The sequence below is a fragment of the Cygnus atratus genome, chromosome 4 (genome assembly GCF_013377495.2).
Source record: "Cygnus atratus isolate AKBS03 ecotype Queensland, Australia chromosome 4, CAtr_DNAZoo_HiC_assembly, whole genome shotgun sequence".
NCBI lineage: Eukaryota > Metazoa > Chordata > Aves > Anseriformes > Anatidae > Cygnus > Cygnus atratus.
Genome location: NC_066365.1, coordinates 7274432 through 7301643, shown reverse-complemented (window position 1 = coordinate 7301643; position 27212 = coordinate 7274432). Strand labels below are relative to the sequence as shown.

Sequence of the window (27212 nt, the reverse complement as noted above, 5' to 3'; positions counted from 1 at the left end):
AACGATCAGATGTGAACACTGAACTTGCTTGCGACTCAGGATGCTCCATAAATCGAATAGATACCAATGCTGCATTTCAGCAGATGCAAATCATCTCTCATTTTCATCATGGTATGTCAAAACATCATGCCAAGATTTTTACTTTTTGCAGGACTTTCCTGCTTGCTCTTTTAAAGAAGAGATCAAGAACCCACGCTTGTGCTATCTTTAATTCCAGATTCAACACAGGTCATAACGAAATAAAAAGAGTAAGAAGTTAATTCTTAGTAGCTAGTAAACTTGAGGGATTTTCAAAAACACAATTTAATTTTTCCCTTTTCTTGCCAATATCTTATTTTAATGAGAACTTCACCTTCTGAGGAAAGGTCATCTGAAAAGATTCCAGTACTCCACACTCTTCAATCAGCATCTTGCTCACAAGAAAACTTGTTCTGAATTTTCCAGCAGATTCCATTTAGCAAGACCAGGGAAGACAGTAACATTTCTGAAGAAAAAAACCTTCAGACTTGAGAAAAAAGACTTGAGAAAATCACGAGGAGAGAAACACCCACTTGAAATATTAAAAGAATGTTTGCAGGCCATATTTAGAGCAGGTTAATCTTTATGCTTCTGAAAGTAATAGCATCATTCTGCATATTTCTTGTTCTTGGCCCGGGACAAGTGACATGGCTCCGACCATAGGAGCATACTGCAAGCCAGCAAGCATTTAAACAGTTGGCAAAAGTGTAGAAAGGCACAAAGCTTGTCCTTAGCAGTATTTCCATGCTCCACTTGTGGTACCCATTGAGGAATCACTGTTAGGACCTAGCTTGAAATAAAAAAATAGTAAGAAAATGGAAGTCTCCCAGAAAAAAAAAGGCTGCCTTTTTTTTTTTTTTTTAAGAGCTTTTGAGATTTACTATCGCATGTTTTCGTCTACCTTTCCAGTGAAAATTAAGGAAGCTATAGATGCGTGTTATCCATACATATGGATTTACTGCTGCTGGAATACCAAATGGGAGAGCTGCTGTAAACTTTTGCAAGTACTAAAAGCAATGCTTTCAATGGTCTGTACAGAATTTGCAAATATTTACTTTGAAAAGAGATTAGTGTTTTTCTTAGTTTTCTCTGCATTGCTTAGAAACACTAAAAAACTACAACAGCGAACTGCTACTCTACACCAGATCAATACACCCCAACAGATAATTAGGAATATATGCTATTATATTTAAAAATACCAAGTTCTTCTAAGCTGACAAACCTTAAAGATTTTACATAGAGTTAGAGATAAAATATTAAAAAATCTTGTTTCAACTCCACACACTTGACATCTGAACAGGAGTGATGTAATCATACTATTTATTCCATCAGTGAGACAAAATGTTGTATGGAACTAAATTTCTGAGATTTTAAATAGAAAGTCATTTAACTCGTATATACACAAAGTGTTCTTTCCACAGATATTTACATGGCAAATATGGTAGAGGAGAACCACTATGACTAAGTCTCTACAAGTATAGCATCCTTTCTGAGCTGTTCTCTCCGCTGAAAGAATTCACAGAAGCTTTGAAGTAAAATCTAGACAATTAAAGTTACCTATATTTCACAGTAGGTAAAGAAGCCATTAAATGATATTTCAGTATAAGGTTTCTGGAAACAGCTACACAGTAGAGTTTTACATCCACCCCTCTTTTCCAGCATTCATGGTGAAACTAAATCTCTTCTTAATTTACAAGAGAAATAACGGCATACGTAAAGATGTATGTGTACAATTGTTGCTCATCCTCCTCGATAGAGGCTGGTCAACCGTTCTAGTTCTTTGCAGTTGTCCATGGACATGGAATCTGCTTTCTTTCGGAGACGATCATCTCGATAAACTTTTGCTGCATAAAGCAAGTCTGTTTCTTTAAGAAAAAAAGAAAGAAGATTTTTCAGGTTAGAAACTGAATGCTTTGCACATGATGCATTCCTCTTCTGAGCTGTCCAAAACACCTCATGTTTAATCCTCACCCTTTTCTCTTTCTGTCTATTCTAACTACACACGGACACCACCTAAACAGCGCTGCTACAGGCTTCCCTTCACTGGGTCTTCCCAAACATTTCATCTTTTTCAGCAGTGAAAGTGGTAACAGCCTTCCAGCACCCTCACATTTCATACAGTAGTACCTGATTACAAAACAGAAGCAAAAGCTACTACTTGCATCAGGTCTCGTTAAACAAAACAAATATATACAACACTCATTTTGCACGTTCTTGAAAGCTCTAGCATCTTCTCTGTGCCAAAAATCCATTCTGAATGTTAAGCTCATTACTTCAACTGATGCTGCTTCAGACTGCTAGTGTTCAGAGGAATTATTAAAAGAGCTCTCTGTGTTATACTGGTGTTCAACAGCATTTTAATTCATTCTTAAATGTCAATCAACATTGGAAAGAAGATTTTAACTGTCAAAAAATCAAAATCAGAACAGGTGTTTTAAATCTCTAAAAATATAAGTCAGCTGTTTCTATAAGTAGAGAAAATCTATTAGGGGCTGCTTTCTTGAATGTCAGTTAGGGTAGTTTTCACAATCTGATAAATTGCAAACAGCAAACAACATGACAGTCACCACCTTCAGGTTGTTATTCTTCTTTACACTAGGGTCAGATGCTTCTCCAGTCATCAAATCTTTTCCATTAAGTATTTACATACAGAAGGGTAGACCTCTTTGTGTAGTCAAGGACTCTGCTCATGCTTAACAAAATAGGCATTTCAAGGACAAATGCTGAAAAATGGGAAAGGTATTTTTTCCCTCTTTCCCTACCCAGGTGGAGATTGTGTATCAACTACCTTTTCCTGATGATACACTACCTGTGTATCATCTACCTTTTCAAAGGTATTTAGACAGTAAAAATAGGAGACATATATGTGACAGGAGACACACATACCATATACCAGTAAAACCTGTGTGTAATGACTAGATCACTAAAAGTAAACTGTTCTACCAAATCCACATTTTGCTGAAAAAAACGTACAAAGAATATGTACCCTTTTTATTGTGCTGGCTTCTCTCTTGTGTTTAATTTTTGTTAACAACCATCTCTCATTATTGCAAACCATTTCATAATATATGACTACCAATCATTCATCTAGCAGCCACTTGTAGAAGGCAAATGAGATGTTAATTTCTTGAAGAGCGAGCATATTCAATCATTTCAAGATAATCAAAGGACAATACAGTTGGAAAATATACAAGAGTTTTTGATATTTATTTGTTTTATACCCAAACATACTCTGACGATTTCCTGTATTTGAAAAATCTGCAAAAAATTATTCTGATCAAATCTAGTAGTCAGGGCAATCATCTGGTAGTTCTCCCCCAAAAGGACAGGTGTTTCTCTTGCATACATGTGACTGATTGGCATAGTTTTCTGCCAACAGTTCTTCTTTCCTGTGGGCAATTTGTAAACCTTTAGAGATTTACTTGGCATACGCAATATGTACTCATGAATATGGAGGGTAATGCCTCTGGGAAGCAGTGGGCATGCTGTGCATGGACAGTAGTTTGTATTTGTATACACACAGGTCAACTGTAATGAATGCATGCAGTCCTGTGCAGGCATCTGACTAACTGTGATGTCTGTCTGGCTTTTACAGCTTGGAGAAGCTAAGGGGCCATCTCAGCAGAAAGGCTGGACATCACTGGTCTGCAGAGAGTAAAGTTATGCAGAAACAGACAATTACACTCAGATAATGAGTGAAATTTGCTTTCAGTAAGCAATTGACAGTTCATGAATGAACTTTTTCTCTGGTAGGATACAACCGAAGTTTACCAGCTGAAAGTTCAAACCATTTGGTCACAGGTAATAGAATAACAGGTTGATAATTTGGAGGTGGCAGATGCTACTCAGTACTCAGCTTTAACACTAAGTTCTATGCTGCATCTCCTTCAAGGAAATTGCTCTTTGCATGATATTCAACTAGATTGGAAACATAGCTGGTGAACTAAAAAGATTGTTTTCAAAGTCTGATGTAGACAAGGAACCAAGTCCAGGGAGGAAAAAAAAAAATCACTCAGCACTGGCAAAAGATCAAGCACTGATTTCTAGCTTATGGTGTTCTGACATGTCATGTTGGGCGTCCTTGGTTGCCTGGAAAAGCAGTGTCATTGGTACTGTAGTCCAAGGCAGATTATCTTTTCTCTCACTGGAAACATGTATCTAAGCTTTTGTTTTATTTATATTAAAGCACCTAAGGATGATACACAGTATAAAAGATGATGCCATGATAAAATAATGTGGAAGAGATTAGAATTTTCAGCTTTCGTCCTGAACTTAGAGCAACTCCTTTCTCACTATCAATTCACTGTAGTCGTTTTCTAAGAAATGGTCACAGATAACAAAATGATAGGTTAAAATTGCTGATGACTTTCAGATGGTGGTTAGGTCACAGCAAAATTAAGTGACACTAGCTGGGACAGTCTGAAGAAGTGAGAAATGGTGTGGAACCTTACCCTTGCTTTCTCATTCAGTTATATTAATAATACAAGCACTTCATTCTTGCCTGTGATAATTTTTTTTTAGTAATGCATGTGTTTATGAAATTAAACATATTAACAAACTTACTTTGCTGCCTCTCCTTCCAACAGTTATTACGAATGTTGGACACATAATCCTCTTCCACACTCTTTTCCACTTTCTGTAATGACACTCCTTTGTACTCATTTCTAAAGTCCTTGTTGACGTAATAAACCACACCCAAATTTTCTGTCTGCATTTTAATTGTCTGACCTGTACTTCTGCAAAAAAAAAAAAAAAAAAGAGGTGGGTGAGAGAGAGACTAGATGTTTATTTGATCTTTTTTATAACACAAATATACTTTTAAAAATATTGTTATTACGGAAGAACAGCGCATCACTAAATTTGCCATTTCAAGACAAGTAGTGAAATGAATGGCTGTACCATCTGCCAGAGAAGAAAATACTACCTTCACCTGAACATTAAACTTTTGCTGTTTTCATCCTTAATCTTTAAAAAACCACTTTAGTAAGACACTTGTTTTATACCTCTTTAGCCACATATAAGCTTTGATAATAGAAAATTACATTTAAACACAACAGAAGAAAAAACAAAACAGGTCACTATTGTGACAACCCAGTACAGGCATCTCCATGCTAAATTGTTTTCTGCAACCCTTGACAAATCCGTTTTCCTGCTAGCATTCTGCAGATTAAAAATCAAGGAGTGTGCACAAACATTTTAGCAGGTAAGTATTTATACATATCACAATAACTTAGATGCAGAAAAGAACAACAACACACTTTGGAAATAAAGAACTCTGGAAAAATAATAAAGGAGAAAAAAAGCCTTTCTGCTGCGCAGCTAAGAGCTCTAGATGAAACTGAGGATTGTTAAAATAGATGTGACGAGTGGGACAAGTGTGTTAGGTAGTTGCATGCTTGGTATTTTAAAAAGTTCTTTCTCTTAAGGAAAAAAAAAAAAGGATCCTTCTGTACAAAACAGGTAAGTTTCACTATCAAAATCCCTTGCAAGAAAACAGAGATAGACTATCATCATCTAGAACAGGCAATTCCTCTTGTCCGTATCTACTTGATAAGGATGGGTAAGTTTGCTGTCAGGCACTTTGCTTGCTATAAGCACAGATGACTCCCAAAAGAATAATGAGCCTTAGCAGGTTTCAGCATTTGATTAAATACATTGGAGAAACATAAACACCTTTATGTCATATTAAAAGATCTCCTAAACTCAAGTATTGTTGATCTCTTTTCTCTGTTACATTCGCATAGCATATTCTTAGTACATACCTTAAAAGTTTTGTTTTGCTTCACTTCATCTACGCTTTCTCTCCCTTTCCTCGCTGTGGGAAATCACGGACCAACTAATGGAAGGCTCTTTAAAAGCTTCTAACTGGGAAAAGGTCATTACAACATCCTTCCCTCTGCTTTAAACTAATGTGATTGAAAATTACTTACGATCTTGGGTATAAGGCATAAGGAGGGTTAGATACCATCAGCTGGCTCAACAAGGAGACAAGGATCAGCACGATAACGGGCATCAGCTGAATGAACATAGAGAAACCTCCCTAAGGAAAAAAAAAAAACAAAAAACAAAAACCAACAGATTCAGGTATCTCATAAAATAGTATCAATTTAGCAGGTACATTTGACATAATTTAATTCTAAGCATGACTTTCTGCTTTAAGTTTCAAAAGCCACTCTGAAACTATAACCACAAATCTGCAAACACCGTAGTGTTATCTTAACTTTCCAATGCATACACAGTATCTGTAGGGTGCTGAAGCTGCAAGCGTTCGTAAGTTAGCATGTAGCCACAAGACACTGTTAAATTAATAGCTGAATTCAGTCACATAGTACTCCATGTTTAGACTCATCAATACAGTCATATGTAATTACATAGGACTTCGTATAATTCGTAAGTACAATTCTTACTTCAGACCAAATCAACTTTTAAATGCAAGCAAGAATTAGTGACCAGTCACTGGCATGATAGTGGCATACAGCAATAGATTTACAAAAACATGCTATTATCTTCTCAAATCTGCATGTCCATCTACCACATCAGTAAGACTACCACCTGCCAAAGTTTTAAAATATGTAACTGGCAAGTACAGATCTTCCTCTACAGTACAGAGCTGCTGTAAAATCACATTGCTGAAAATGACAACAAAAAAACTTCACAATCCACAGTTTAAAGTCAATGGTGCTTAAACATACATCACCCCTCTCTTCCTCCCTCTCATGTCCACTCTGACGGTGCTGATTGGGATGACTGTAGCCAGCACGACCATTAGAAAATGAGTGTACATTACCTAAGAAAAGAAATATCCATATTTAAAATCTAAAAGAAACTACTTAGAGGTCAAAGCAGGAGCAACAACATAGAGAATTTAACATTACCACATGATGATGCATAAAATAACCCAACTTTAAGGTAACTCACAATTCCAAAGTCATTTAAAATAAATATTTTAAGCTTTAAACCAACTGATTTACTATTTCATGTACTGTAGGATCACCACAGAAACCCCAAACAATCAAACTCACATTTTAGGGATTTAGCAACACTTAGAGGAAATTTAAAATGTGACATGGCTTAGAGTTGGGGATGGAGGATGTTTGGAGTAATTTTGTTGTTTTACAATGTCACAAACTCTAATGCCACTCTGAATACTACTGCTCAGAGTGTACCACTCCCATGATTATGCCGATGAATACAAATACCTGTTGGAAATGCCCCTCCAAAAAACATGTTGAATAGATCTTCTGGAGTAATATCTGCCTCACAGCCTCTGTGGAAGTTGAATCTACCATTGCTAGGGTGATTGCAAGTTTGCTCTTCGCTGCCTGTAAGGTCATACTGCTTTCGTTTTTCTGGATTACTCAGCACAGCGTAGGCATTTCCGATTTCTGAAGCAAGGAATAAAAGACAACTCTCATAAATGAACGATAGGAGCTATTCCAGCATGAAAACTGCAATTTCGAAGTCAAGAATAGGCAGAGACTGATGTCCTTTACTGTGTTACAAATCACCTATAGTACAACGGGGTCCAGAAACATCTCTACTTTTTGTAGCATGGTTTTTACCAGGTTTCCCAACAACACTATTCCCAGGCCTTTTAACCTGTTGAACTAGGCAGAAGGTGGGGCAGTTTTCTTCCTTTTTTTAGGGGAACACCTACATCTGTGGAAATTTTCTTTCTCCCTGCAACTGAGAAAAAAGAATCAAGCATTACAAGAAAAGCTCTGAAGCTGGGCAATTGCAAAGTTCAGTCAGCTCTAGCAGCTTAACTTAAAATCATCATGGATTCAGCAGGTTTCTTTGGTTGCATGTGGTAAGTGGTAACTTCTTTCAGTGTGTAAACTTTACATTCCTACTCTACACTGTAGATGATATTTTTCCTCACGATTCTGAAGATTCCTTATGGAGTACATTAATAACACAAAGTTTTGCACGATGTAACGTGAGGAGTACGTGCATGCATGACAGGAACCTGTGCGCTCCTAAGGCTGTTGACACAACCTTAACATTTAGAGTCTGGCCTGGATGCCTGTCCCGCTTCATGCTACATTACCATGAATGAACAACTTCAATTTTGAAAGCAGAAAGGGAAAAACTCAGCTAGGTGTGCATGGAAAGAATCAGTGCGAAAAGACCACAAGGTCTGCCTGCTTTACAAGCTTTGACCCCAGCTGCTGTGCACAGACATAGCTCTTGCAGATTTAAGGAAAACTTCTGCTGACACTTAATGCACAATCTTCACTCAGTCACATCTTCACTAAACCTAAGATGCCCTTAGAAACAATAATAATTAAGAATTACTTTAAGTGGAGAAGAAAACTCATAGAAATTAAGCCTGAGAGTATGTGATACACACTAAGGACAGCAAATACTGCTACAAGATTACTCTGTTACTCAGCCAATGATAAAACTAGTAGTAAAAACTTAGATTTTTTTTCAACAATTAAGAATTGAAGGCGACATTAATCAGGTGAGCAAATAAAGTGAAGACACCATACTGTCACGGTATGGTCAGCAAGCTTTCTTGACTATTTGTTTACTATTTGCTTTTGGTTATTTGATGCTAATTCAAAACAGATTTGATCCAAATAGAGTTATCTTTAAATAAAGGACATAAAAATGAAAGGGATTCCAAGAGATTAAAAGTGATTATATTTGAAGAAATCACAAACTTCTAACCTAAAATAAAACCTCGAGGAAGATTGCTTAATACAACAAAGGGTAGTACCAGGTAGTTTTAAGACCTAAGTACCTTGCCTGACACCAAACTCAATCCTGTTTTCTAATGTAACTTTTCCTTAAAATAAAGTAAATTTTCTTAAAATTTTGTTATGAAACTCCTTTTCTCAACTGTATGTCAGAAATTCATCAGGCACCTTTAAAGGCAAACTAAATGATACATTTACTGAGCCATACAAAGAGACAACAATCATTTCAATGTAAGAAAAATGCTAGCTTTCTTTAAAGATTAAAAATTTATATTATTTAAATATTTAAAAATAGTTATTTTAAAATTATTTAAATTTTTAGTCAGCAAGATTTTCTGTTCATGCACTCATCTAGTTAAGAACCAGAAAGTGAAATTAAGTCCAAGAAATCCAACTTGACCAAAGTGCTCATTTTAAATCAAAGATTAAATAATAAGATACCAATTTCCAAGATTTCAAAGATTATTTAAAATGCTATTAACAGGGAAGAATTATTTAATTTCTATGGCTGGAGACAATTTTATAAGAACAACACCTTTTTTACAATAAAGCCATCACATAGCTTTATTAAAACAACAATCACTGATAAACTTTCCTGCTATGGAACATCTACTTTTCTCTGTAATTGTTAACAAGCTATTATAATTACCCCTTAAAATCTGTATGAGAAGTCTTGTTGGCATTTTTTTTTCCTTTTTTGTTTTTTTCCCCAATGTAAGAATTGTAACTGATAAATTTTTTCAAATGTCTGAATATAAACCTCATGCAGGAAAAAATACTGAAGTACCACAGATCATTTCTTTCTGCATGGTCATTTCAGACAGATTCATATTGCTTTTCATCTATGTCTGAGATGAAGCAGTAGTTTTCTTCAAAACAATTCTCCTTGCAATGTGCAAAACCTGGCAGCCTCAGGTCAGATCAGATTGTAAATCTTGACCAAAGAAACAGTCAAAGGCAACTATTAATAGGCATTTCTCAATAAATGCTTTTGTATGGAAAAAGTAACAAAAGTACACACATGGGAGGAATTGTAACGAAAAGGTAACTTAGCAAAGCACACGATTCAGTAAAAACTGCCTTTTGCTATTAAGTATTACTTTGCTATTTAAGCTTGAAATAAAAGCAAATGTCATGGATTCAAATGCATACCTAGTAAAATTCTATTCATTTCAGCAATATAAAAATGACTATGCCCATGGCAATTTTGTGTATTCAGTCTGGATGTTTTAGAGGGCTACATCAATGCTTAAACTAGAAATCAATTTACTTATCTCATAATATAATATCATTCACTACAAGCCGCATATCCAGTAAAAGCAACGCACCAACCAGTAAGTGTCACTTGTCCTTTTAAGTGTACTACTCCCATCCTAAAAAATAGCATATTTATGAGGACTGTTAATATTTACTCCATGTAACTACTACTCTTCGTTCAAATCACCATTCTTGATACAGGTTTTCCAGAAGCAAAAGTAATGGCAAATGCTATAACCCCCCCTCAAAAACCTGAATAATCGTATCGTATGTACCGATATTACATTGAACCAACTTCAACCAATAGACTTGCATTCAGTCAAAATGGATGACAGCAAAGAAGTGCAACTGGATTTCACAAAGCAAGCATTAGTATTCTCTCTCTGTACCTGAAAATTACAGTCAATCCTCTTAAAATGAACCCTCTCCAGAAGTCCACATTATTCATCTCAACTTCTAGGTATATGCCAAAATAATAAAGGTCAAACATTTCTTTGGCTAAAAAGGTCAGTTTAATATTAGCTACAAAATACCACATTGACAATTTTATAGAATGACAATCAAACAATGCAGATGAATTGCTTTTAAACTGACAGAGTTCAATCATAAAAGAAAGTTTAAGTAAAAATTTTACTTTTAAAAGCCTCTGTTGCTCCAGGTGCATGGTTTTTGTCTGGATGGAATTTCAAAGCAAGTTTTCTGTAAGCCTTCTTTAGGTCTTCTTCACCTGCATCCTTTGACACCCCAAGGACTTCATAATAATTTTTACATTTCTTTATACTGCAAAAGAAAATGAAATAAAATATTGTAACCAAAAAGATGTAATTGTAGTATGTTAGAACACAGCTGCAAATGAGGTAACACATTGCACTGACGGAAAACATTACAACTCTCACTTTTAATACAAAATAAACAAAAAATTCCACCCTACAAACAAATAAGAAAGCCATTTTTCACAGTAAGCTCAAAACTGAGCACAATAAACTATTGTATTCAAAATTACTTACTACATACATTTATTTTGCTCTACTTGTATTGTAAAACTACTACCGTTGTAAGAAAAGGTTTCTGTTTGCAGTTTTTATAGAATTTCCTCATCTCCAATTATGTGAATATTGCTGTTAATAATGCATAAAATGAGGATTTCAAATTTACTTTGCAGAGCTAGCAGGTAGAAAGACCAGTTTTGACTGTCAACAGCAAATGTATTTTGTTATGCAGGATATAAAACAAAACAATACCTTCCTTTCTCCAAACAAAAGTCAAGTCACAATTCATTCAAACATTCACTTTTGAGGGAAATAAGGTATGTGAGAACACCTCTGTTGCTGGGAATGCACCTGGATCTTAACAAACTTTCTGTACGTGTTTATATAAGTTAAAAAAACATACACAGTTCCTGCAATTACAGACTCAACTCATCTCAAATGTTCAGTGAAGACTCTGAAAACCTGGAAATATTCAGTATAAGCAGTCTATATTATATATAGCAGTCTATACTACAAGCAGTCTCACCCAGAGATGAACAGCAAAATCTGGAAATTATTTGATGATTTGTATACTTTACAATAGCCAGAAGAGAGAAACTGCAGTTACAAGGGACTGAGAGAACGTTAATTCTGTGTAGGTAGGAAGAACTTATCAAACCAATAAATACACCTTAAAATCAATCCTGCTAAGTTTTATTTATTTTTTTTTGATAAAAAGTTAAGAGTTCATCATAAGAGATCAGAAACAGAGAAAAATAAGGCTGAACCACAGAACTGCGCTGCAGAAATGAGGCACACTAACATTTGGTGAATACCAAAAGAAAAGAGCTGGTCTGAGCAAGAAATAGAAATTACATCCAGAAATACTTTAAAAGCTTAATGTGAGTCTCTTCACATGGCTATAAATGTGTCCACATTCTTTTAAATGCACACATTTCTATGTAAATATGGGTTTAGTGTTACAAAGACTATACACAGAGTAGCCAAGTGGAAAAAAAGGGAGTAAGCAAGCCGTTGGCAGTTTGGTGAATGAAGAATGGGGACCCTGTAATTAAGGGAATGCTAGCATTAGAAGTACAACCACACCATCGTGTGTGGTCCTCTGTAGTTCTCAGATTGATCAAATCAGGTTTCATTTGAGGGATCCCTTTTCCGGTGTAATGGAACAACATGAGCTTTTACGGCTGTCTCGGTGCAGTGCTCACAAGAGCACTGAATTGAATGTATGCAGGCAGCCGCCAACACGAACATCCTGTGACATAAATATAGCTCATTATATTGAAGTAGTGTTTAATAAGCTGTAGTTAGGAAGCTGATAAAGCTAATTAAAAAGAATACAGTAAATCCATCAACAAGAAGTAATGGAAAGAAAATACATTAAATTACACTCTGAGTACTGGAAACTTGTGTTTGTTAACTTGTACAATTAGCAAAAATTGTGGTCCCTTCATCTTTAGCCTCAAGATCTGGATTACTTATGAACTGTATCAAGAACAAACAGCTTTATTTGAAAGTCTAACAGTATCAGATTAAGATTTATTTCAAGAAATTGCTATCTCAGCATCTGGTCTAAGTTCTTCACCTCAACTTCTTCCCCCAAAAGCATGTGGTCATTTCTCATGGAAGTAACAAACATGGAAAAAAAATTAAAATTTACTTCTGTGCAGATCTGACATGCACATATTTCATAACACTGTAGGATGAAGAGAAAAGCAGAGAAAAAACAACAACAACAAATAAAAACAACAACAACCAACCCAAGGAACTTCAACCTGTTCTAATCCTCAAAAACTTGCCCCAGACTTTCCTCCCATTCACGGCCAGTGGAAGTCCCGTGGTGGACAACCCTGATGGGGAAAGTAGAAATGGCTGTTACTGATCAGAAGATGTGCAGGTCAGTACATGACTCACCAGTTTCTGACCCCACAAACTGCTTAGAGCCAGTGCACCAAACCAGAGCTACGTCTTGATGAGGATGTGCAGGCAGGAACCTGCTGGGTGGGTCATACAGAGCTGGCCCTCAGAAGAGGTGAATGAAACTGCTATCCCGAACCTGGCACACAAACGAGCTGTTACGTGTCAAGAAATAAACATTCTGCCAAGGTATAACACATTTCTATTTTCTCTTTGCATATCTTTGTTAATGTCTGCTTTGTCAAACAAAATATGCAAATGCACAAATATTTCCATTCCAACATTCATGATTTTGTATGAAGCTATGACTTAGTATTTCAAGCACATCTCATTCCAAATTGCCCTCATACCCTGACTGGCTAGCCCAGGCTAAACAGCCAGCCTTAAACAAAGAAGCCTTTGTGAGTTTGTGATGGCCACCCCAGACTTTTATTCTTCCTCGTGGGTTCATGTCAGGATGGGCCTGCTCGCAGAAATGCTGCCTGCCACAGATCTGTCACTGATCCTCCAGACCAGGGACACTGCCCTCCTCGCTGCTGCGCAGGACGAACCCTGAGATACGTGACTCCTGTTCACTGCCTGGCCTTCAGACCTTCATCTTCAGATCTCAAGCAGGTCAGTGCTGGCTCTTACAAACCCCAGCAGCAAACACAATCTGCAGGTACTCTGCTGGACAGCCCAAGGAGCACTGCTGCAGGTCACTTCATAGTGAAGCACGAGGACCACGCAAGGCAATTTTGCAGAGTTTAGCAGGACTTTGGATTAGTTAGATCTAATTTTAAAGCTAAAGTACATCAAATGATTGTGTAAATACACAGAGGCCAAAAACTGTACCTGTATCTGGAATTCTCAGCAATGACTTTGTGCTATGAAACCCTCTCTACACCCTGACATTAGACAAGAGTCTTGCATGACTCTTTTGTCACTTCAAGGCAAAAAGCAATCCTTACAGGGTAATGGCTCAGTTCTTGCCCCCTCAGCAAAGCCTGAGTAGTTTTGCACCAGAACTCCTTCCACAGCAACTTTGCACTGGGGAAGGCAGCACAAGTGAAGATTATCAGAAGGTGCTTTCCAGTTAAACAAATTTATCAGTGTTTGCGGTGTACCCATGAGAGGCAAAACTTGAATGCATCAGAAATCCAACCTGGTAAGCTGGTTTAACTAGCAGGACAAACTGCAGTGGATCACTAGGGCAATCCACCAGACCATCCTGTCACACGTGGGCTGTGCAGTCACCAGGCTTCTCTGACACCACTTCCTCCTGCCTCTACCTTCACGAAATGGGGATCATGGGCTTGGCAAAGGCTCTCCGAGACTTAAGCCTTCTTCCCTCAGATTGCCACCATCCCTGTAAGAAACTTCTCTCCAGCTGCTGGGAGGTGTGGGAAGCCATGGCCCACTTCTGATCCCTGCTCCTTAGTAGAAGCAGGCCTTTTCAGACATACTCCTCACCGCTTGTCTCCAAGCCAACTGATATTGTAGACTGAGGCATCACAATCCCATGCTGCCACAATCCCTTGCCTGAACTTTGAGCTGTCCTGTGGAAATTTGTCTCATGAGGGATGGAGGGAGCAATTGTCCACTTGTCTTCCCACTTGTCTCCTGTTCCCAGTCACGCAACAGAGGCCAGCAGAGGCTGGGAAAAGTTAGAGGAAAACCAGTGGATGTTTTAGAAAAGGCCGATCGCTGATGTTAGTTGTGGCTTTTATCCACATCTGAAACCCGGGTCCTGTAGCACTTGCAGCATGAACTAGTAGTTTTCCAAGAGCTACATTTCTGTTATTTTTGTTTGGTTTTGCTGCAGTTAAGGCACAGTAATCCGCAGTGCTTATTTACTTGCATATGTAAACCCCACACAGATGTTTCTTTTTAAAATTGCAACTTGCTTATGGACTGCCCCCTTTTGTATTGAACTGGTTTTTGTTTGTTTGTTTATTTCTGGCGTATTTCAAAGTTGTTGCTTTCAGTGTCAATTTATTTTTGTGAACTGTGATTCTTGTAGTTTTCATTTCTGGCTGGATTACTTCTATTTCAGAATCACTCTGAAGTTCCTTCTGCTCTTTAGCTAATTTCTGCCCTTGCTGAATTGTTAGCCCCCTGCCAGCACCTTGGCAATATCCTTCTGGTTAACAGATTCACCGTCTGTTTTAGGAGGGCACAAGTGCCGGATGCTCCTGAAAAAATATCTGACTTTTTGAAAGCGGTCTTCTCAAACTGCACCAGAGTAAGCAATGGCCTACATTCATTCACAGCCTGTTGGCAGAGGAATCTTGTCATGGCTTGCAAACCTCCACCATTCCTGCTTGCAGTAGACAAGCCACCTGTGGCAGAACTGCCCAGCGAGCTCTGCCTGCTGCTGCGATCCTCTCTCTGCTCTGATGGCAGAGCAGGTCCAGAGACGTCTGCTTTCACCTGCAGAAATTCTGGGGCTACCACCTCTGCTTCTCCTGTGCCTACAAAATGATGTGATCCTATTGCTTTGCTCCTTGTTCCACTGCTCGAATCTACAGTTCAGATTAGGTCAACAGCTTTTATCAGGTTAACCAAACCTGCTTGCATTTCTGCATCAAATACCTGCAGTGATCAGTAGCTATGGATTTTGATTACTACTACATATTTCAAAGGGCCTTCCAAAACCTCTGCGTGCACGCATAGGGATGGCCCCAAAGACAAATACTTTGACCACAATCTCCAAAAGCTCCTGCTGGGAGTCACAGTTATTTCTCCCGATGGTAATCTAAACTGAGCAGCACAGCATGCAGCAATGTGAATGCCAGAGATAAAGAACTGCGCAAAAGAAAGCTACGCTGACTACTGATCCCAGCGTTTAGCAGAAAAATGTACTAAAGCACAAACCAGTTTCTACATAGGCTCAAATGATGACGGAGAGCCTGAAGCAAATGGCATCTTGCAGCTGAATTGGGAATGTGCCAGTCACAGTTTGGATGAAAAAAGTGTGGTCTGCAACAGGTGTTCTAGATTGGAAAGAGGGGCATCTTCATGCTGCTGTTGCAGAGCTCAAGCTGTTATCAGCATACCCCAAATATGTCCCAGACGTTTAAGTCCACTGTTTTTCTTACAGATGCAACACCACGTTAGGGTGCATGTCTTGGTACTTGGTCTCAGATGCACTCACTCAGTTTGTTTCTCCTGTGTGTATTAAATGAAATATTCAACTCTATGCTCACATTAGCATACTTTCCTCCAGATTTTAAGTTCTTTTCTTAACTGTAAGGTGTGGCTTAACTGTAAAAAGTGTACATTAAAGCTTTCTGACACTGTATCTTCTGTGCCACTTCTCCATGACAGACCTTGTAACTGTGATTTCTACCTTGACTTTCCCAACCATTCAACTGCATGTTTCAACGATTCACAGCAGTTCTAGAAGCCTAATTAAAGGCATGCCCTGATTTCTTTCTTTTTAAAGACTTGTTGACTGCTCTTATTATTCTATTTTAATTATCTTCATGACCCCATGTTATAAAAAGTAACGCTATATCTTTTTGCTGAGTTTGCAGAAGTCTCTGCAGAAGGCCTGCAAAAAGTCACATGGCTTGCATTCCTTACATGAAATGCATAGAGAGAATTTTTTGGTTTGCTCGGTGAATTCAAGTCAAGTTGCTGATTAACTGCTGACTACTGCTGGATGAAATTTAATCCTGCCTTGCAAGGTTCCTACAGAACTCATGCCTCTGGCGGTTTGTTTTGGTTCTAGCTCAAAGATCCAAACAAAAAAAAAAATAAATCTTTCCTGTGCTCTCTTCCAAGGGGCAGGCACTAGCAGTGCAGGAGAAGCAATACTCCAACAAAACTTTCACAAGACAGCAAACCAAGTCTAACATATACTACTCATGGAAGTTATTTTTCCATTCTCAAAAAGGTAATCTGGAATGTATGCCTTAGCTTCTTCACTAAAGAGGCATTGGATGTCACATGAATTTTAAGATCATTTAAAGGGAATCTTTGTAAAGTGTACAACCTATCTACAGCTCCAAAACATTTTTATTCAAATTATGCAGTAAAAGATAACACACATTTAACAGCATAAAAAGAAATGTGAAAGATTAATACACAGCAGGCAATTGATTCTTTTATTTATTTTTAATTTCATGCTATTTCACAAAACCTTTCCAAAGTATCTGCACACTTGGTATAAGAAGGCAGATACACTATGAACAGAATTTACTTGAAAGTAATTAACAGCTCTTTGACAACTGTAATCTGTAAGAACCAACACTTTTCCAGTTAAGTAAAAGAAAAATAAGTTTACATTTTCTTTCTTACACAGATGTTTCATCTCTTTATCTCAGTAAAAAGTGCCAATAACCTATATTGAACATTTAAGGAATTGCTTTAAGTATAGACTGCAGAAGCCAAAAGCAAATCTCCCGTTTTTGCCATGCATGATTCTCACGCACTTATCTTGACATTGCTCAGACAGGATTCGATTGCCTAGAGACTTCTAGAGCACTTGCTCTGAAAACACATTAAACCTACTGCCGGTCCTAATAGATTTCTGCTCGTCTCTTGTCAATCGCTATGACATGCAGGCCACCTAAACTGCAATGGCAACTTGATCCAGCCCCTGGTGACAAGATAACCACCATTAAGAAAAAGATGCATGCATGCAGATGGTGTTTCCACAGAATTTCAATTCAAAAATAACAAGGTGCTTTTGAATATCTCAACCTTCCAATTGTCCCACTGCAATAGTAAGCTCATTTCTTACAGAGATCAGAGCATCGCCCAGCACTTATGCAATCAGTGGAAAGGTATTGCATCTTAGGCTTCTCCCTGTCGAGTAACTTGTTTGCAAGCTCATGCAATGCTCTAGAAATGTGTTATGATAGCTTGCTAGTGATCAGCGTCCCCTGTGTACGTGGAAAAAATAAAAACAGCACTCAGGTGTTTGTTTGTACTCGTATCTGCCCACACTATTAGAGTAACCCTGAAAAGCAATGCAGTTTAATTAGTTATACTGATCCAAGTGTCTTCACTAAGCTTCTTACATCTAAGGCAAATTTAAGATTTCTAGGCAACTCCAAGCATACCAATCAGTGATTCAAGCTGGAGAGCTCAGAGCCATCCCTGTCCTACTGCTCACTAGTGCCTGGAAGAAAGTGTTGTACGTGGCACGTGTAGTTACATCTGGAACACCTCCTCTCAAGTCTATACTGAGTTACTAACACGGAACCAAAAATTCCTAGAGAGAAGAATACCTGAGGATAATGACCATCTTTCAAATCACAAGAATACAAAACAATTTAGTTTGATGGACTCAAATTCATTGTAAGGTTCAGAATTAACAAAGAATTGAAGATAGCTTACCTTGCTATTTAAAAATATATTTTTTCACAGGAAAAAACAGAAATCAGGCATGAAACAAAATTAAACCCACCTTTTTTTCACACAGCATTTCTATAACCAATTCAAAGCTCTGAAAACTGTTCAGCTGTGGCAAGGCAGAAGCATATGGTGGTGACAAGCTTGACTCTCTAAAGAATACCCTTCCCAGAGGGGCATGTTTCATTTAACTGGAAAAGTCTGGGGCCCGACTGAAGCAATAACCTATGCAGCCTGTCATGTTTCCAACTAAAAAGCTCATTCTCACTGTGGTTTAAATATGAGCTTCCCTTCAGCTATCATCACTGAATGTGTTATATTTTTCCATTAGGTTTTAGCCCACTGTTTGTATTTAATACTGTTCTCCTTGGCAAGGAAAACATCTTCTTCTTCTTCACCACAAATTTTTTAAGTGGCGTGTTGATGTCACTAACAGACAACGTGACAAACTCTTAAAATGTTCCAGCAAGGCTAGAGATTTGCTCTGCTGATTACTGCACGTCTAAACTAAAAGGCAGTCTTTCTCCAAAGGTTTATTAACTGCCCTACTAAAGGATGCATCACTCAGACTAACATCAAGATACTGTTTTAACAGCTGATTTTCTATGTTGTATGTAAAATATAAACAAACTTGGGCTACTCTGCAAGCTAGTACAATTGCTTATTCGTAACCACCCCCTGGGGGTGTGTGTAGGGGGGGGGGTGTTAAAACCCCACATTTTTTATTCACAAAATAAATTGTTGAAATAGTCACTAAAAAGCAGTGCTGCACCAATATTATTCTCAATGTGTGACGTGGGTGAATACCTCTGGTTCTGATCTCCCCAAACTGGAATAATTTTGTCTGGTATCTAGTAAGGCCCTTCAAGGAAACAATCCCATAAAAGCATACCATGGAGAAAAGCTGGCTCTATAGCATCATTTTAGGCAAGACGAAGTAGAGAACAGTACTTTCTCGTAAAACAAATAAACAAGCAAACAAGAAACAACTTGCAGGCAGCCTGATGTCAAAGCAGACCGCAACTCAGAATGGCGTGTCACGGGGGAGTGAATACTGGCAGTAATACAGCCTTACTTGTAGCAGCTTTCTGGAAATGTGTTACATGTCTTAATCTGATCTAAACCCCATTTTATGGAGGATTTACTTCCTGGATATTTTGGCTCACAAACGTGTCCACGGCCTCACCTGCATGCACACATACCGCAGCCAGTATCTCAAGGTGGTTGAAAATCCATGTGCTTATTCAGAGTTTACTTTTAGATGTACCATGAAGGTCAACTGTATCAATCAAGCAGGGAGATGATGGTAAATGAAAAGTTTTAGTAAATAGCCACAATAAGAGGATAATCATGAGATGCTGTTTTCTACCTGCCTGAATATAGTGCTGCTGTATCAACAAAGAAAGGCGAGTTTTTCCTCATTGGCAGCACAGCTGAACAGATTGTTGAACGTCAGGAAAAGATCCCAAGACAATATTAACAGCAACGTACATTTCACATCAAAAAATTAACACACAGATTTGTGTTCTGCACAATAGGTCAATCTACACAAACTAGGAGATGAGGACCTTTTGATTTCCCTTCTTTGAACTCCCTTGAAAATATCTGGGCTCTGTTTATCCGAAAATAAAGGTGGGTTTTGAGGTGTGCAGTTTTAGAGTGGCCACATCAACATTTCTTTAGCAAAGGAAAAAAAAGAGCACATCTCAAACAGTATTTTTCTCACTCCTACTGACAACGAGCGTATAATGATCATGTAACATAAGAGTTACTCGCCTCAAAAGGACATTTCTATTGATCTTTGTTTCTTTTCTCACATCCTCCTTTTCTGCTGTTGTCCCATCTTAATACTATCATGCTACATGAAGTCCAGTTTACAAACGGTGTTTAGACTATGTGCTTCCATGTTTCTCAGGTATCTGTACTTCCAGAACAAAATAGTTTTTAACACTGTTCTAAGACCAGCCTGAACAGCAAGATTAGCTTGACAATAGACTTTTAAGAGTAAGTACGTAATGCAAACTTAGATAGCTGAGTATAAAAATATTTAATAGAAACACCGTCCTGCAAGTTGTACTATGGACTTTTCATCACTACTTCCATTTACCATCAGATCTGCTTAATAACTATTTTGAATATTTTTTTTTTTTTTTAATTCATCAAGGTTATTTTATGTAGATGGGCATCAACTTTCTTGCAAAGTGACAGTGTATCACACTGTGTTTGAACACAGTAAAACTCTCCCTTCTAGTTATGGTTCAGTACAGGTAACTACTCTCAGCTATGCTTGAATTTTCTGTTGCTTCTCTTGATGCTACCTCTGAAAACGTACGCACACAACACACAGAATGAAAACCAGCGGTGTATTTAAGCAAGGCCGTACCTGAATACTCCTTCCATTTGGTCTTTGGTGTAGCCTTTTCCACTTTCACTCGCAGCAGATGCATTGCTCTCCTTCGTGCTATTGGGCTTACTTTGATCATTGCTACCGGCTGGTTTTCGGCAGTAGGCGCCTCCCCCAGCAGTACTTCCATTCTTCGTAATAGCTTCCAACAAAACTGTAAAACAACAGGATATCATAGTATCATTACAGGCATTAGCAATTAAGTCAGGGCTCTCAAGTATCTTAAATGGGAGCACTACATCGTAAAAGACTAGCTGCTACATTCTCCTTTCTTTTCAATCATCACTTTGTACCACAAACATATCTGAAACCAGTCTGCAACTCCTTTTCATGGCAAAACTGTGGAAAAGTGTTTCAAAATTCATGGTTGGAATTCTCTTAATCTCTGTCAAGGTAATTTAATACTGGAGAGAGTATCTCCAGGTAGTCCATCTCCATGTGTTTTAGAGGCACTGAACGCATTCTTTGGGGTGAAAACATCAAAGTACCTGAATAAGTAACTGCAAACAAAAGAGGAACGAATCTAACACCCTAAAGAACCTGACAGTTACTCCACCCAGAGCCCAAACCCAGCTCCTGGTTTGCCTAAGTAGGCAAACTTGTCCTGACAACAGATTTATTGATATTTATGACACAATAATATTTGGTGATATCTGGTTAACAGCCTTTTGAACCAAGAGTTATGGACTTTACAGCAAAACTGACAATTCATTTCCATTGTTTCTTTAAAAAAATAAAAAAGATAAGTAACGTATAATGTCCCAGGGAAAAGCCCATGGCACCTAATCCAAACTAGGCTGCAAACTCTGGGCATCATTTGCACTGAAGGTGCAGGCTTCTGTTGGCAGCTGCTAAGGAAAACAGGGCTGTTCAGCTCCATGCCTTTCCCAACAAGCAGCCTTGGGGTTACCTCATTACCTCTAGTAAGGTCATAATCAAGAGACTTCCTGATTAAATTCAAACATGACAGAACACATACATGCTTAGAGGAAACAGAAAATAGGTAGCAGGACTGAAGTACCTCCCTGCCTGTGGAACAGGGGTAGGCCTCATGTGAATGTCAGCAATCTTGGATTCCAAAATAAAGGCTGCTTCATTACACTGGTGTTAATGCTTTCAGACAACACAAAGGCAGCATCCTTACTCCAATGCACAAAGAATGGCTTAGGGCATGGGCTCGGTTCCTGAGCTCCAGGATGAATGACTTGACTAGTGTCACAACCTAGCCCACGCTTATCCAGGGAAGTGAACAAGAACCCCTACATCTCAGAAAAGCATTGATAATGTCTCGTCATGGCAAGAGTGATGAGAACCAGAAAGATGAACCCACATTTTCGTCAGACTGGAAAATTGCAACACACCCTACTAGGGGCTTCTTCAGCATGTCAGCTGCTGCATTATACAGGTATTTGTAACCTGAGCCATCAGTGGCCACAAACCGATGTTCTATACCCCCCTTCAGACAACACTAGCTGCAATTTCAACTATTGTTTGCCCCAGGTAAATTGGGACCAGTCAGCTACTCCCAACTCTTGATTCCTCAATCTTGAAAGCCAGTGTACTTTTGCTAGGTCTTTAAATCCTCTCTCAGATCACAGAAGGAAAGATCTCAAATACAGTCATTTTAACAAAGCATCAGACATGAAGTTGCCTTCTTCCTTCTGGATATAAGCCTGCATTCTGGGGGCATCCGTCTTATCAATAAATCAGAACCAGTCCCATTCTAACCTAGGGGACTGCACAAGAAACATAATGTAGATAATAGGTTATTAAACGGCCTCTCTTTACTGAAGAGACAGTCTTCCAGAGCAAGATGGCAAACTACATAGCATTTCATAAACAAGCAAGATTTAGTGTCATTAAAAAAGATCCCACGCACCATGGAAGCATGTTGTAGCTTTACTGTTAAAAAGCATTTTCCTCTAGAAGCTAATGAGAAGAAGCCTGAAGGACTTTCTCCTAAATCTAATTAAAAAAAAAATCTCTTCTGACTAGCACGGTCTCTCCCAAAGCAGCAGCAAACTGGGATCCTACACATTCCAGCTTATACCTCAGAGAAGCACAGGAAGGAAAAGGAAGCAGAGCTTTGTTTAAAAGGAAAAGAAGCACTTTTCTGAGACGTGCTTCTTAGAGCTCCCCTGTTTGCTTTTACTTGATACTTTGCCCATGACCCGCTGGCAGCAGCAGCCCGAAGGTCTGCAGGCAGACAGCCCCACGCGGCCTGACCAAGACAGTCAGCTGATTTCAGCGCTGGTCTCGCGTTCGCGCCTGCCTCAGCACGATTCATCAATGGTCAGGTCAGGCTTTTCACTGCGGAAATAAAGACGAGGCTCACACTTATATGCTGGTTTGTACACTCAGGGGATGTCTTCACTACAGACGAAGTGAGGTTCTTGAAAACAGGAAAGCTATAGTTGCAATAAGGATTATAACTGAAGCACACATCTGAGTAGCTGCAAGCTGCTTCTAATACCATCTGGTACAGCAGTTAAAGTTCTCAGGTCAGTGAAGTAATAACTAATCGAGAATAGGGATGTGAACACAAGTGCCCTCACAATGAAGCGCTTGCAGACCAGATTTGCTCCAGATAAGTGATAAGAGAAAACGAAATTATTCTTTTTCTATTTTGTGTCCTTCAATATTTAATGATGGTATAATGTGGGATGCTACCGATCACGCCACCCTGACTTACCCTCTATAAACAATGCTTAATGAACAGTTTTGCAGAGCCTGTCTTTGTACCTGTATTCCTCTAGAAAATCCCCATCCCTACACTAACGCTTGTGCAGTAGCAGAAGCACTAGTAATGGCAGAAACGCAGATGCAGGCAACAATTTGCATTTCTAACCTCCAGCAACTCCTCAGAGCAAATCCAGGCGGTAAGTCTGTTCAGGAGCTGCCTTGCCTGCACTACGCTTTCAACACCACTACTTCCTAAAAACCTTGCCAAAGCTCTCATCTACGTAATGGAGCTGCAGTGCCGAGGAGACAGTCTAGGACACTCGCAGAAAGTAAGCGTTATTAAGTCAAATCCGTAAGCGTTAACTTTGCAAGCTAGCAGGACACAGCACACAAACATGCTACTGCTCTCCGTTGAAAAAGAAAATCCTACAAAGGGTCTGGAGCTGTGGTTTCCTTCAGGTAAAAAATATTCAGTTTACATAGTCACAACAAATTTTGACTCATCCATGAACTGGTGGTGGTAAAACCAGATGTTAGAATGGCACTACTAACGGTGTATTAAAGAGAAATTTCAGAGTGCGCACAGATGATTTAAAATAGGATATGCAAGGAGTCAATGATTTATTTTCTTGGCAGGTTAGGACAATGAATCTCACCTCCAAGTGTACGAAGGCTCTCTTGTGTGCACAGTTACTCATTTCTGAATGAAAGATCCTCGCACTGCATCTGATTCCACTGTGGATCGAACACGACTCCTGTTTCACTAATGGAAAGAACAGCTGAACTTCTTTCTACTAGAACACCACCCCCAAAAAAAACGAAGCTCACATACTCCTGAAAAGAAACGTTTGCATTTAAAGGCAGCATCAGAAGCAGTGCAAGAAATCTTGAGAAGCCCTGAAAAATAAAGCTGTCCGTAATGTCATCTGGTGCCTTCAGCTCCAAGCAGAATGGCGCATATGTTTGAAAAGGAGATCATCCTTTGTTATCTTTAAATCCACTCTTACAAATCTTTTCCAGACAAGCAATTAGTTTCCATTCAGTTGCAAGATGAATCACTATCAAAATCATAATCAAACTTAATATTTTGATTGAGCAGCTGAATTGTACAACAATTTTCTAGCAAAGAGTGACGTCAACGTGAATGGTTCCTATGAAGTCATCAGCTAAGTGCCACTGAATAAACACTGACCTTCCACTTCACACTAGTAAAGCCTTAAAATAGCATCACCGCTGCAGTCAGCGCATTTCAGGCTTTGTTTAGCAAAACTAAACTTCATTGATGACCGAACTTTAAATGCAAATGTTGCCAAAAGTAAGCCACATGTAATATCATTTTAGAGATAACAGTTAAAACCTGCTCTACGCCCTTTTGCAATCAACTGTAACACGAGGAGGAGGAAGGTCCCACCAGTAAAAAACAAAACCCAACTCAGCACTACCATTCTCGCTGCTTGTATTACCGATGGAACATCATTTATGAAACAGCGGGCAATTATTCCCAAACTTACACTAAAGGTATGCCCTATGGTGAATTTGTGACTTCAGAGAGAAACTGGAAAGAAGTACCTCCTAATACATATCCCAAAGAGAGAACAAGCCAGCACAAGGGCAACCAGGGCTGTCATATTATCCTTTCACCATAGAAAACCAACCCTTTATGGGGTTTTACATCTGTAAAATAAGAATTTGTGTTAGAATTAAGTCAGAAACCTCAACTATTTTCTTCTCCTGTGTATATGCCATGACACAATTTTTAATTATCTAACGAATTACTGTTTTCTTTTTTTTTTCCAGGTGGACCCCTAACTTAATTTATCTAAAAGGACAATGAGATAATGAAGCAGGCATTTCATTTATTCTTTGTCCCTGTAAAATTCCAGCCCTGATTTACTGCACAATTTCCAGTTCCTGTCCTGAGAACAGGATATTCTGTGTCTTTGCAGCTTTCTGCACTCTTAACAGGTCAGTTTCAGTGCCTGACAAACTTAAACAAACTCAAGGAGTTGGTGTTATTTTGGGAGGAAATGGGATGACTAAAAAAGAATTACCAACCTCCACAGCTAGCGAACTGAAGCATAGAGATATTATAGGTTTACAGTGTCCCCTTATTTCTAAGTACTTAGTTCAAATCAGGCCTAGGGCCTGATTTTTTCAGTGGTATTAGGGCATCTGCAATTCTCATTAGCTTCAGATGGAGCTTTAACTGCCCACCAGTTCCACAAATCAGGCCCTTGTTTCAAGCTGAATACCTGGAAAACGAAGCACAAGCAATTAGCTGCCACTAATGGAAACAGAGTGAAGTGACTTAACCTCACAGAGAAATGCTGTGAGGCACTTAGTGCACAGTTCCCCAGATCACAGGCCACTACCACAACCACAGGACCATCCTCTTTTCACCAGATCCGTACCTCATTTGTGACACACTTTGCTAATTTCCACAGTGAATAAAACCAGTGTCCTACAGACAATAGCCTAATTAGCCATCTATTTCTTGCTCTGAATACTTTGCAATGGTGGTTACGCAGTAGCGGTCCTACTTAAAATAAAAAACAGAACAAAACACAAGATCTCAAAACAAATCACATGGAGATGTCTTTCTGTTTTCCCAAGAGCTACTCTAACTCATTTTGGAGGCGAAGGGTAGTAATAAGGTACGTGAAGCAGACAAAACAAGTTGTGCCCTTTGGTGGAACAGGCTGAATTGAAACCCTCAGCCTTCCTGGCCCACACAGATTCCAAAAAGCTGAACACGTTTCCATGCATGTCATCATCTCACACTACAGAAATTTAGGGGAACACAGAAAGCTTCTGTTTGCTTTCATTTCTGAGAAGTATGTAAAGCGGCAAGAATACAAACAGTGCCACATGCTTGATCCAAACAAGGCAGCAGAGTTACCTTCTTTCTGCTGATTTACCAGCCACATCCATCCGGTCTCGCAGAGAAAACAAACAAACCCTATATGCTATAAAAAAAAAGAAGAGCACTGATGACACCTTAGCTTATTGCCTATGTATAAGAGTTGGGAGGTAAGAGAGGATGGAAAACGGTCACTGAATCTCCTCGCTTGACATCTAACGATAAAAAAGGCCTCACGTTTACCATTTCTGGAGCGTGGCTTTGGGGCGAAACTGCAACTGGAAGCACTCCGGGATGTGTTTTGTCCCGTAGCGAGGCCCTTAGGTCAGCACAGGGCGTTAGGCGCAGCCCTTCCTGCCTCCCCAGCGGCACGGACACCCGGAGCGAGCACCGAAGGAACGCCACAAGTCGCCGTGCTCCCCGAAGGCACGGGGACAGGCGAGCGCGGAAACCCCAGCGCGCTCCCTTCCTGTGAGGATTTCCAACGGCGAGAAGGACGCTGACCGGTGCGGGAGGCAGCCCCGAGAACCGGGAGCTCCGCGCCCCGTTTCCCCCAGGGCAGCACAACCCGGCTGCCGCCTCCACCCCCAAACCGCAGCGGGGCCCAAACCAACGGCCGGGCCGCGGGGAGGCCGCCGGCCCCGGTCCCCCCCCCGGGCGGGGGCCTCACCTCGGGCCGTGTCGGTGGGGTAGAGCTTCTGGGCCTTGCCGAGGAAGCGGAGGGCGCGGTCGCGGTCGCCGGCCTCCAGCGCCTCCCGCGCGATGCCGATGCACTTCTCCGCCTCGTCCCGGTTCCCCTCCATGGGCTTCTCCTTCCGCCGCCTCCGCCCGCCGCAGCGCAGGGAGAAGGGGCCCGAAGCCAGAGCGGGGCCGGGCGCAGGGCGGCGGGGTCCCCTCGCTCGGCCGGGCCGGGCTCGCCCTGCCCTCGCCCCTCGCCCCTCGCCCCGCCGTGCCGCTCGGTGCCGGCCCAACCCGCAGCGCAGCGCGGCCCGGCACGGCTCGGCTCGGCTCGGCCCGGCCCGCCGCCTGCTTCCGGGGCA

General features: G+C 39.8%; 1 protein-coding gene across 1 annotated transcript; it reads right to left on the bottom strand.

Annotated features, from left to right (window-relative positions):
* Nucleotides 1-190: 190 nt before the first annotated feature.
* On the bottom strand, nucleotides 191-27212 carry DNAJB14 (DnaJ heat shock protein family (Hsp40) member B14). Its single transcript, XM_035539139.2, has 8 exons — nucleotides 26843-27212; nucleotides 20610-20784; nucleotides 10615-10760; nucleotides 7218-7403; nucleotides 6711-6805; nucleotides 5949-6058; nucleotides 4582-4754; nucleotides 191-1883 (listed from the first exon to the last, which is right to left on the bottom strand). The coding sequence occupies exons 1-8, from the start codon at nucleotides 26973-26975 to the stop codon at nucleotides 1759-1761; spliced, it is 1143 nt and encodes a 380-aa protein (XP_035395032.1). The 5' UTR covers nucleotides 26976-27212; the 3' UTR covers nucleotides 191-1758.

Bases quoted from the DNA above. Each gene is read 5' to 3' on its own strand.
- DNAJB14 (XM_035539139.2), bottom strand. From the start codon at position 26,975: ATGGAGGGGAACCGGGACGAGGCGGAGAAGTGCATCGGCATCGCGCGG. The intron at 20,785-26,842 runs GTGAGGCCCCCG...GTTGTTTTACAG, and splicing joins CCCCACCGACACGGCCCGAG to TTTTGTTGGAAGCTATTACG. The intron at 1,884-4,581 runs GTAAGTTTGTTA...TTTTTCTTAAAG, and splicing joins TTGGAAGGAGAGGCAGCAAA to AAACAGACTTGCTTTATGCA.